This window comes from Polyodon spathula, chromosome 21, assembly GCF_017654505.1.
Source record: "Polyodon spathula isolate WHYD16114869_AA chromosome 21, ASM1765450v1, whole genome shotgun sequence".
In the NCBI taxonomy this organism is placed as follows: Eukaryota; Metazoa; Chordata; class Actinopteri; order Acipenseriformes; family Polyodontidae; genus Polyodon; species Polyodon spathula.
The window spans coordinates 27,540,933-27,554,162 of NC_054554.1; the positions used below are offsets into that span (position 1 = coordinate 27,540,933).

General features: G+C 42.5%; 1 protein-coding gene across 1 annotated transcript; it reads right to left on the bottom strand.

Moving 5' to 3' along the window:
* Positions 1 to 2: 2 nt before the first annotated feature.
* Positions 3 to 6,742, bottom strand: LOC121296258 (centrosomal protein of 131 kDa-like; the record flags this gene model as incomplete). Its single annotated transcript, XM_041221598.1, has 11 exons — positions 6,357 to 6,742; positions 5,725 to 5,981; positions 4,363 to 4,563; positions 3,557 to 3,651; positions 2,481 to 2,589; positions 2,038 to 2,156; positions 1,714 to 1,821; positions 1,313 to 1,468; positions 679 to 796; positions 257 to 373; positions 3 to 164 (listed from the first exon to the last, which is right to left on the bottom strand). Coding segments are annotated over exons 3-11 (1,173 nt in total), but the record flags the coding sequence as incomplete, so codon positions are not given.
* Between the last annotated feature and the right edge of the window lie 6,488 nt (positions 6,743 to 13,230).

Genomic DNA, 13,230 nt, shown 5'->3' on the forward strand with positions numbered 1-13,230 from the left:
CTCCCCTTGCCTGTGTCTCTTGCTGCCGTGCCCCCCTTGCTGCCGGGAGAGGGCCTGGCAGGTTTCCTCCGGCCCAGCTTGCCACTCTGTTTCAGTGCCTCAATCTCCTGCTCTGCCACGCGCTGCGTCTCGACTGCCCGCTGTGCCCGCTTCTGCTGGAGCTCCTGTGGACGGGCGGAATGTGCCGTCAGTGCAGGGCAGCCTCTTGATTAAATCACACTTTGTTTCTGGCTATCAGAGCCTACTCACACTATACCTGAATAGCAGCTCTTCGGGCCTGCTGGGCTTTCTCTTTGTGTATCCTCTTCCTGTCCTCATCCTTCCTCTTCTGACCTTCCTGTGTCTTCCCCTCCTCTGTTCTCTGCTCCCTCTCCTGCACAGAACACAAAGAACTGCAATGTCACTTACTAAGTACACAGTGTAAGAAAATATATTTCATATTCAATACTTCCTTACCATCTTTTCCATTTACAATTAAACATAGTCTTATATACAAATACACATTACAGCCATTTTTAACAAGCGACGGGGGCTTCCCACAATCTTAGTATTTATACATTCGGGAAATGAAATGGACTACCACCTGTGCTATACATGCATTCAAAGATGAACAGAAAAGAATGTGTTCATTGACATGATAAATCCAAGGCTGTATCAGTCTTCTTCACTGAGTCCTACCTGTTTCTTTGTGGAGAGGAGGCGTCGGAGCGCAGCCTCGCTGGTGTGCCGCCTGTAGGCATGGCGTCTGTACCAGCGCTGGATTGTCACGGCTGCGTGATTCACCTGCTGGATAAACCTGCTGACACATGAGGACAGACAGAAAGAGTCAGAGACAGTCAGTACAGAACAGGACGAAACTGGCAAACCATCGTGTGGGTAGATAGGCTTCTCTACTTTAATTATTATGAGTGAGTGTTCAGGTATGCCTGAACTACCCACGCAATACTGTTCTAGGTCACAGCTGGAAATAGGACTCCCTAGAAATGTACTCAGTAACACAGCTTAGACAGAATTAGACCCTACAGTACAGGTGTGGTTAATCAGGCTAATGCAATGGGAGTCCTCTTTCCATATATTGTTATACATGTGTATTACATTACAAGAGGCCAAGCCGCTAAAACCAAACATTTTTTCAACAAAGTGCTCATAATAAAGTAATTACACAAGTTTAAATAAAGTAGATGTCAAAAATCAGTTGATCATTTTAGAATTTGATTTGACAGCGATAGCTGCCATCACCGTCACTGTGGGTATCTGAAATTCAATATGCTGTGAAGTGTACTGGTTCCGTTTTGCTCAAGCTTGGCGTCACCTTTCAGCCTCCTCCTCTGTCACCTCCTGCCTCCGGAGCAGGGCGGGGCTGCTGTGCGCGGCGTTGTTATTGGGAGACGAGAAGTTCTTCTGGGATTTGGTCAGGGAGCTGTTCTCCAGACTGCCCTCGTCGTTCACTGTGGCCTTCATGATGTTACTGTAGTCCGGGAGATAGAGATGAAGGTTACACACAAGACACAGACAACCAGCTGGGTTAGTGGAAATGAAGCCAGAGTCTTATATCAATGGCAATTCTTTTAAAAGTAAGTCTTTAGTTGATATGCATGTAATACTAAAAGCATAAACAAACAACAGTTTTAGTATTGCTGAAAATATTACGAGTTGCGCCGAATTGCATGCACAGTATGGAGTTCTAGTCACTGTGCCTGCTGTTTAACTTACTTGAGAGATGCTGGTTTCTGGTTGGAGCTCTTTGGTGTCAGTGGCTTGTCTGGACAGTTGTTGTGCAGGATGGTGGTGACTGAATTCCCCACAGCTCCCTTGTTACTCCTGGGGCAGTGGAGAAAAGAAAAGAATCGGAAAACATTTTCTTTCACAACACTCGCCACCCCTAATAAAAGAGCACTGAGCATGGGTCATAATACAGGTATGTAGTAAGAACTGTGAGATCAGAACACATACATCTTCTGACAGGCATTGAATTGATATTCACACTCAATTATTGCCTTTTTCATGACAAGGCTTCTAGGAGTTTCTAGGACTGACCTGTTGTTGGCGGTGAAGTTGGCAGCCAGCGCTATGCCAGCCTCTCTCTTCTTCATGCCGACGGGCGAGTTGGCAGTGCGGGCACTGCCTAGGATCAGGAAGGTACGGAGTTGGTCATCCTGGCACAAGGGAAGCCAAACAGACAAGGTCAATACATAGGACCAGCCAGTCTGTGAAAGGGTCTAAGATCCAGCCAGTGGCACTTTATCAGGAAGGGTCTTATCTCATGACTATATTTCCTACCTAGATTATCTAGTAAAGCATACATATTTGTAGGCAAGAGAAATTGATTCCATAAGACAAGAATCTTGGACTGACACATTCTTATCTCTGGTTGAATAGAGCCCTGAGGAACCATTAAACTAGCTGGGTGAGAAGAGCTGGCAATTGGATAAACCTCCATTATTGCAGCACTTTGTTTCAACCCGAGGGACGCTGCTTACCAGGATGTTCCAGGAGAGGTCCGGAGAGGTCTTGCTGAGGCTGGCCAGCTTCCTCCTCCCGTCCGAGCTGCTGTCAAACAAGGCCAGGAAGTTCTCGGACTGCTCCTCGCTGCACCGAGACAGAGGGGTGGAAAGATCAGAAAGAGCAGACTACCCAACATCACCAGACATTACAATAATGCATCAAATCTGAGCCCATGGCGGTGCTTTTTCTCAACAAATCTTGTGACTTAGCACATGACAGAAACATGATGCCCAGAGCTATAGCTGAGAGGGTGCAGTATGTAACTGGATTCTATTAAAATCCGAAGTTGTTCCTGTCTGACTGGGATACGAATGAAGGGCTAGAATTAGGTTAAAAAAAGAGGTAGGCAGGTCCTTCTAATAAAAAAGTGAGGGGGTGCTGACAATGCAGAATTCCTTTCTGAATATCAGCATGTGCTATCTATTCAGAGAGATTGAGGAATTACCCTGTAAATCACAGCAGACACACACACGCAGGCCAGTTTTATTTCACTCAATCTAAATTAATGCAGATGCATGCTCAGTTTAATTCCTGCTACAGCATCTAGGCTGGCTACCACACTTAAAATGCCAGCTGGCCTTCTGAAAAGGAATTCACAAACACCGCTTGAATAAGCACATTCCTCAGAGCTGAACTTTGCAAGAGAAAAATAACTCCCCCCCCCCAATGTGTCCTGTCCCCAAGTGGTTTGGCCCAATGGCAACTGCCAAACAAGAAGACCCCTGCACACACTTATCTATTCAATCTGCCTCCTTTCACAAAGCTTAGCTCTAACCTCCCTCTCCAGTGCTACACAAAAGGGGCTGCAGCCTAGTGCCTGCTTCCAGACAATAGCCCCCAGTGAGTCTTTTATTGCAGGATCACTTCACAACAGCTATTGTCCTGGGAGAGTGAAGCCGGCCTGAAAGACAGAGGTCTGTCCTGGACCAGCTGTTGCTTTTAGAAGACAACTCCAGCCTCTGGAGTCACCAGATAGAATGAAAAGAATTTCAGAGTTAAGGTAAAAGCAGACAGGTGGACACAGAGGGGTGGAGAGGGACAGTGAGTGTACCTGAAGCAGGAGTTGACTCTCTGGTTGACCTGGGTGGTGCTGTTGGATCTCCTCAGGTTCTTAATGGACCGGGAGCTGCCCAGCCCGGCTTCACCCTGCAGACAGACAATGAGGATGGGGTGAGGACAAAGCACAGAGCCAACCCCTATCCTCATAGCACCACAGCATACTTAACATACATAACTACGTTAAACAGTGCAACCCCAAAGAACTTCACAAATCAATAAATTGAAAAAGTCTTTGTCAAAATGTATCTCCATGACTTCAAGTTTATACAGTTGTAGCAAGATTGAATATATTTAACCGGAGCCAAACAAATGGCTTTCAAATTGAACTTGGTAAAGAATTTGAAAACAGGCTGATTTTCGAAAGGTTGTGGAAACAAAGCGTTAGTGTCAGGGACACCTGGGGGAGTAGCTTGGGAGAGCTTGACTCTACTTATTTCCCCTTTGTGTGCACGCTCCAACTGTGCATTCTATCACTGTGTACTGACTTGCAAACCAGACAGATTCACAACCAGGCACTGAATTATATCCAAAACCCATGTCCTGCAATCCCAGGCCAACATCTCCTGCAGCAGGACCAGTCCTGGAGCTACTTACTGTTCCCTGCTCACCGAGACTATTCCTGATGAGTTTTAAAAGACCACATTTTGCTGAACGTGGGATATAAAAACAAACTGTTGCTGGGGTTTGCTTTTCAACAGAATATCAACAAGGAGAAGCCTTGCTCTCACTTTGCTGGCTACTTCTGAATAAAGTCCCAATTCAATACAGAATGAGGCCGTGCTTCCTTTGTCCTCTTACCAGGGTGTTGCGCTTGCTCTTCTTGTCCGCAGTGACAGAGACGGAGCGGGAGAAGTGCTTGGCTGGGGAGGCACTGCTGGGCCGACAGGAGACAGACAGCTGAGAGCCGGTCAAGCTGAGCTCCAGGGAGTCACCAGCACCCACAGAGGCACTGCCAGGGAGAGAGGTGGGGCTGCGGGCCATGTGCATGGTGACAGGGGCCTGGAGAGACGGACAATAAAATAACCATGGTCATTTTTACAGAACATTACAGGAACAAAAGCAAGAACATGCAGTAAATTAGTAAATCAATACTCAGCCATTCATGATATGGAGTTAAACTATTTTAGTTTCACCTCTTATGAATATCTACTACTGTTATCCAGCATGAAATCTTTGATTCATTTTGCATCAATATATAAACAACCCCATCTATTTTCCTTCTTGGTTCAAGGATGTGTGCTGCTGCAACATGTGGGTTTTAAAACTAAACAAGCTCCCTTTGTGGTGTGCTGCTGGAGCAGAGAAAGAACAGAATGCAGCACTATGCTTGTCCAATGCAAGTGTTTCCTCTTCAGTTACCTAGCAACCAGCACTACCACTGCTCTCAGGCCTGTAAGCCACAGGAACCCTCACAGAAGTAGGAGGGAAAAGTAAAACCTAAACCCAGCTCTACAACAGCCTAACACCAATGACTTACAGTTTACAAACAACATGCCAGGAGTTGTATGGGGCAATTGACAAACAAATAGTTCCAGCTTTGGACAGAAGATAAAAAAAAGCTTGCACAGCTAGGCTCTTCAAAATAGTCTGTTTATATACTTAAGTTACGTTCAGCAGTCCAAGGCATTTGACCAATTGTGTGGCATTGACTTCAAAACCCCCTGGCATGGGATAGGGAGCTACACATGGTTACTACTGTGTACAGTGGATTCCAATAATCTGTCACAATTACTACATGTCAACAGTTTATGGCAGTGAGAATGGTGTCATTCCCAAAGGTGTGTGGTCAGGCATCACTGCTGTGTGCAGGGGGAAGAGGGAACAGAGTCAGAGCCACATCACCTTAATAGATTAACCTGCAGGGATGGAAAGAAGACTTATTGCACAGCAGTTTGATCCATTCCTGGTTTTGCTACACGTTTAATAAAGACACACCTTAGCTCTTAGTAAAACCTATAATAATAATAATAATAATAATAATAATACGACTACGACTACTACTACTACTACTACTACTAATAATAATACAAATCAACCCACTGTATCAAACACTGCCTTGTCTGATAGCAACAGCTTTATAGTGGGATGGTAGAGACACGATTGCATTAACAGGTTTTCACTAAAAGTAGATGTATAGAAAGGTAATGTAGTTCGTCTTACCTGTTGTGGAGTTTTCTTAATAGCCAGGTAGGAGCATCGAACGTGGTCTGAATCTTGAAATGAATACGCAGCCTTTAAATATTCGTTTAAAAGTACCGATTCAGGACACCGGTGCCGTAGTTCTGCTTAAAAGTCCAAGGATGGGTTACTGATTTCAGAGTTTAACTGCACTATGAATCTTTCTCTGGCGTCTCAACTTTCATCAGTAGAGTAACAATGGGTCCTCTTTCTTCACTCGGAGGAATGAGGTCGGTTATCTGCATACGCATTAAAATATATTTTTTAAAATAATCAGCCACACTTAAAATAACATTTAATAATAATAATAATAATAATAATAATAATAATAATAATAATAATATATACAGCGAAATAGTTTTTATTCTCCCAAAAAGCAATTTGAACAAAACATTTATCATTTATGCTTATTGTTCAATTAGTATTAAAAAAAATGATCTCAGTGAAAAAGCACGTTGACAAAGTTATGCTATGCTAAAACGACTCATAGTACAAAATCAATACGACAATTATAATGATATTTAGTTATATATAATATACTAGATATATATATATATATATATATATATCACAAATTAGCATTAATCAGTCGTCTTTTTCAATGCAAAACACACCTATAAACGTTTTGCAAATCCCATTCTTACTAATTTCCACAGTCCGCACTGTTGAAGCTGACACTATAATATAAAGCACAACAGCTTCACTCTCTGTAGCACCCCACACAGCCCCGGCCACAGGAGATCCCCATTGGCAGCAAGGGTTCTCATACATTGTGTTTCTCAGCTCGGATTGGTCAAAGTAAGAGTTCGTTACTAGCAGATAGGTTATGTGGGCGTGGTCGGTCTACAAGGTTGGTGGACTTGACAAAATGTTTTATCCTAAAAAAACTGAAAATGCATTTCAGCATACATTCACTACTCTAGTTAAGTATAAGGTCTACCCCTGTATCAGTATCTCATATAGGCACAGAACCATCTGACTGGTGAATAATGAATTATACAAGAGGACTCAATACATTTTGGCTGGACTTCAGAACAAAATTTTGCCTTAACTTAAATAAATACATATATAAATGGTAAATGATAGTGACAAGTGGGGGGGGGGGGGGGGGGGGGGGGGGGGGGGGGGGGTCCTGAACGTCTACGCTATAAAATATGTGAGCAATGCAAGCGCGTCGCAGCCAGTGTGGATTTCACAGGGCTCTCTAAAGAAATGTGTTGGCTCTTGCTACTCTTTCTACAGGACTGCATTCTTCAGCTGGTATTGATCAAAGCAGACCTCAGTAGCGATGCAGTCTGTACTTATTGATATGGGACATAATGTGCACAGCAGTATGGAAATCAACTCTATACCCTCATTCAGTGCCTCCAAAGCAGAGCTCTGGCAATGGAACATTTGAATTGGAAATATGACTACAGCTGTGCTGGTACCTGACATAGTGAGTTGATTAGTACTTATTAGGCAGCTATATTTAACTGGGGATGTCTCCAGTGTGGGTGGGGCTGTAAGGTACAAACCCATCACAGCAGAATGCTGAGCACCTCATTGAATTGGTCCAGGAGTGACCACACAAAACACATGCAATTGTAAAGCAATGTTGCTGCTATCGAATTCGTTCTATTTTATACATGTTCTGTTACAGTATAGAGGGTACAGATTGAGGAAGAGTAGGGGTCTCTGTTACAGTATAGATGGGTACAGATTGAGGAAGAGTAGGGGTCTCTGTTACAGTATAGATGGGTACAGATTGAGGAAGAGTAGGGGTCTCTGTTACAGTATAGAGGGTACAGATTGAGAAAGAGTAGGGGTCTCTGTTACAGTATAGAGGGGTACAGATTGAGGGAGAGTTGGGGGCTCTGTTACAGTATAGAGGGGTACAGATTGAGGGAGAGTTGGGGGCTCTGTTACAGTATAGAGGGGTACAGATTGAGGGAGAGTTGGAGGCTCTGTTACAGTATAGAGGGGTACAGATTGAGGGAGAGTTGGGGGCTCTGTTACAGTATAGAGGGGTACAGATTGAGGGAGAGTTGGGGGCTCTGTTACAGTATAGAGGGGTACAGATTGAGGAAGAGTTGGGGGCTCTGCTGCAGTATAGAGGGGTCCTGCTGCTCAAGAAGAGCCTTCCTTTCTCACGCATTCTGTTTCGTCTTCATGTTACGTATATATATATAAATGAAAGGCAGTTTAATCCCATCAGATACTATAGTGGGGTCCCTACCTTTGCCCCCCAAAAGCTCTTCATAATCATATAGCTGCCCCTTGCAAAACTGGACATGTTTATCCAACATAAGGAGGTGTCGGGTTTAAAAACTATACAATAAAATCGCACACACATGCATTTATATTGCTTAATGCATTTTAAATGTAAATCATTGCGCTGAAAAAAACACTAACGTGTTTTGGGTAGGCTACCCATTTCATTCTGTAAAACATTTGGATAAAACGTGCTTTCAAAAGTTCTTAACAAATTGATGCAACTGTAAGTGTCATAACTGCCAGCAGCTTTATAATATTTTAGTTCTGCTTTATATTTTTTAGAATCTTTTCAAACTACTCTCTCTATATAATAATATTACTAATAATAACTTTACTGTTCGTTAACACCAGCCGTCCGTATTTAATGTAAAACCAACTATGACATTTGGAGTAAAATGGAACTTTAGAAAACACGTAATTTCTCGGAGGAAAAAATATATGGGCATGCACAGTGTATTCAGTGACGTTCGACTCTATTTTATTTACATTGTAAAATTGCCTTTTTCTATTCAACACCCATAACCAAACACTACTCAATACTGGGATGACCAGGTATGGGGTATATATTTGACCAGGATAGGAATTATTTCTACCACTTTATATTTACTGTGTGATAAGGACCACCGTGCAATTTATGATAATTTAAAATGATGGAAGGTAACCAAGGCAGGAAACTGCACGGTTTTATTAAGAAGGTTTTTTTTTTTTTTAAAAAAACAAAACAAAACAAAAAAGTACATAGACAGAATACGAAAGACAGGCTGTATCTGTCGGTATTGGGCTGGAGTTGGCTGTAGTTTTAATACATAAGTCTTACACAAAAAGATTACATACTGTTACAAAAGGGGGTAACATATTCACCTTGATTTTTATTATTGATGTGAAGACTTGGTTTATGCTGCCATCTAGTGGCACAATGTTGTAAATGATGCCAAAAGCTGAGGCCGTGAAAAACGTAGTCGTTTGGCTTCCTTGCCAAACATTATGCAAGACTAGGTCATTACAATTCTTTTTCCATCAAAAACATTTGGTTAGGCTAAGATCTTGTACTGCCATGGTGGAGCAATACATATGTGTGAACAAGTTAGCATATTCTGATTTCCCCACTACATTCTATTCTAGATTGACCAGCGAATAAGGTCACTCTTTACAATAACCAGGCAGTTCCTGGTTATATATGTTAATAATTATTTATAATAAGGTTAGGGTGTTCGTTTAAGTTGGGGTAATGAAATGAAATAATGCAGAATGACTTGGTAGTTTCTTATAACAGTTTCAACTGAAGCTAATTGTTGTCTGTTTATGTATCACGGAATGTCTTTCTGCCACCCAGGGAAGGTCGGTCCTTTCCAGCTTGTATCCAGAGTTACAGTATGACCTCACTCAAAGTCAGGGAAGTCAGCTGTGAGAGTGTAGAAGGATCTGGGAGAGCACCCCTTTCAGGCCTCTGGTGTCTCGACAGGCTTCTTTAGTCTCCGCACCACCACCCTTTTCCTGCTCGTGGGGCCCTGGCGTGGCCCCTCGGCAGCAGGGACGAGCGCCTCAGGGTTGGGCTGCGGGGGGTGCTCCTGTCTGGGGGGTGAGGGGCCCCTCCCTGCCCTCATGTCATCCACAAAGCCCTCGATAACGTCGAACTTGGTGGTGAGCTCACCCAGCCGCTCCTTCAACGTGTTGAACTCCTTGAAAAGGTCACCCAGGGCATCTGACACGGGCTGGATCCTGGGGAAACACAGCCAGGGTCAGGGTTCAACACGTGTCAGGGGAAAACAGCTGTTCAATGTCAATGTGGCTTACAAGGTGGTCTGCTAAAGCAGTACATGTTGTGTGTATCCAGCACACACAAATACTGTATATATATACTCACTATTAAACTTGTGCTTACAATACACAAGTATATACATAGACTTTATATGTAGATTGCTGGATGCACACTGGTGTTTCTAGCAATCTGAAAGGAGGATGTAAGTGCCCCTGCACCCACACACCCAGGAAGGCAGACAGAATGACTCACCTCCCATAGTCTGGCAGCACGGTGTGATGGTTATGAAGGAGCAAGTCTTTCACCTGTGTCATGATGGCAAACTTCCAGTTATCCAGCACCGTGGTGAGATTAGCACAGCCCTTCAGACTCACCTTCTCCGCTGCATGGAAGCAAGCAACCATTATCCAATTCATAATGAATTATACAAATATTAATAGTAATAACAGATACTAATCAAGCTCCTACCATCGACTCTGTAGTCCCACTTGGATTGCTGCCTCTTTCGTTTCGCTGCTGCACACAGAGTGGCCAGGAGCAGCAATGCCACAGCTGCCCTCATCTTACCACTGCAAACACACACACACACACACACACACACACACACAGGGCGGTCAGCAAGGCTAGGAGGAACAGCTGGCAAAGGTTAAAGGAAAAAACTAAACAAAAGGCCATTAAAGGGTCCATAAGGACTTCTGCCTCAAGAAGGCTTCCCTTGTATCATCATGGACCTCTCAGAACTAAATTTCCCATCACCCTCCTGCTCACTGGTAAATCCATCTCAATTACACATGTGAGCAGGAGGGTGATGGGAAATGTAGTTTTCTGAAAGGTCCATGCGGATACATGGGAAGCCATCTTGAGGCAGGGAATGCAATTTAAAAGTTTAAAAAAGTGGTCAAAATATTAGAAAAAAATCAACCATAATAACTGAAACAATACACACACCTTATGTAAACAGCTGTAGCAACACATGGGAACATGTAACACAATAAAATCAAAAGGTCCTTATGTACCGTTTAAGAATAATGCCCTGTAATAGAGGCTATTCCAGTATAGTTTTGCAACAGTCTTGGACAGTTTTAAAGTTTTAATTTTGATGCAACCCTTTAGTTAACTTAAATGATTTCCTTGTAAGAACCCAAAGCAGTTTGAATAACTAGACCTGTGTTTAACTGTACTGCACAGTAACTAATACCAAACATGTGCAAAAACATAGGCAAGCACAGTAAAGCACAAGTATGGTAAAGCATGGCAACATTTAAAAGGTTCTTTGAGCTGTGTATTGTAGGTTTCAAATGGAATAAAACACATTTTGACTAGTGCTGCAACAAACATTCTAATCTTAAATGACACCTGAAATAAATACCATTCAATGACTGTTTATCTCCTTTCTTTAATCAGTAATTTGATGGGGTGTCAGGTTTATTTTACTCCTGTGAGACTTTTCTTGTAATATGAAAACCTTTTTATCTCCACGGAATTCAAAATTTAAAAGATTTGTTTCAATTTTGAAATTATAATCAAACGTCCCTAATTTGATCACGCTTGCACTGAAAAACTGTTCACATGGGGTATTCATACAGACAGAACGCTTCCAGGGTATCCTGAACACATCCATACATACATCCATACATCACTGCTTACCTATTGACAACACAATGCTGAACAGAGCTCCAGTAGCAGAAAGCTATTCCCACTGAACCCAAATCTATAGTCCTTTAGTTCTGGGATCTCAAACTGAGTACAAAAGCACCAGCCAGCTCCCTTATATCCACCCTCTCGACTATACACCCCCACCCCTACACTGCGCTGTGTGGGAGGCAGAGGAGGGGGGTGGGGGAATGGGGGTGTATTGTCTGCCGGTCTTGATCTCAACCCTGCAGCTGTCTCCACCCCCACTCCCCCTTCTCCTACCACTGCTGACAGAACCAAACCCAAAGGTTAAATTACAAGTTGTCATCTGCAAATCACTATGATGTGCTATTCATTTGCAATGCTACAGTATAAAATATTTCCAGATCTTCTAATTGCATACCAGCCTTGAATACTATGTATTTTGTACTGAATTGTTCCCTGGGCCAAAGTTAATTTAATAATTTTTACATATGTTCCTTAAACTGGGATATTTACCCTAAATAAAAAGGAGGTGGAATATTCAGCCCACCGAGTCTGGGGCCCTCGGCTGTGGGTCATCACTTGCCTGTTAGTCTAATTAGATACATTGCTCTGGAGATGTAGGGTTCTTGGGGAGTCAATATATTACCAACACTCTGCTCCAGCATAACTGTTTGATATGGCTGTGTGCCTCTGAACCAGCATTCCTTTGCACAGCTGTAATAGTCTGCAGCACATCTGGGATCCACCAGCTACAGCTCTGTTGCTACCCTAGAAGTCCATATTGGAAACATCAGCTCTGCATGTGCCGCCTTGAGAAACATTGTTCGGATAACAGCAGATGAACCAAGAGCTGTTCCTTTTTAAATGAGGGCAAGTTGCTGGAAAAATACTTTGGTATCTGTGAGCACAGCTGCTCCCGAAGAACTTTCCATTTTGTTTGCACGGAACTTTCCTTTGTTTGGTGTCAATGTAACCAGTGGTTTCATTCTGTGCAGGGGTGATATTCTGGAAAAGGCTTGATGTATTGTGTAGTTAGGAACACTGCACCAGTGCAGATTCTCAGGCAGTTTGGAACAGAACTGTTCTGGCTGCGCTTAGGGAGCAATTTGGCTGGTTGCCTAGGAAGAGGGCGATATTGGATATTGGGACTAGTGCCGTGTGTACCAAGGAAATTGTATTGTAAGGTTTTGTGATAATTGCTACTGAAACCGAGAACATGTTCACACTGTCTCCTTGGCAAAAGCACTAAGAGACAGACTGGCGCATGAGAACAAACTCCAAGCAGAGATAAAATAAATGCACGGTTGAATTTTTTTTTTTTCACTCATTCTCCAAGAACCACATTAAATGAACTAAAATAATTATGCATTGCAGTTATATATATATATATATATATATATATATATATATATATATATATATATATATATATATATATATATATGCCGGGCAATTAAACAAAAGTTTTCAAACCGTGGCACGTAAAATTTAAACGCGAAAAAAATATTAATAAAATGGAAGTTAAAATATGACTATAAACATTCTTATAAAGTTCTAGGTTAATGCCGAATGAGACTAAGCACTGGCATAGCTGGTAAGAAGCATGAGCTAAGCCACATACGTGCGTAACCATTCTCATAAAGACCTAGTTTAATGCCTGAAACACTGGCGTCTTATAACAAAAACTTGTCAGATGAAAAGAGGAAATCTTTGATCTGTCCCAGTATTATTTTTTCTGTAAATTGACCTTGCTAATCAAGACATAATTACAAATGACATCTGCTGCCAACATGATGCAGTTCAGACTTAACAGAGGATTTGTCAACATTCATATATTTGTTTAGAAGAAGAAT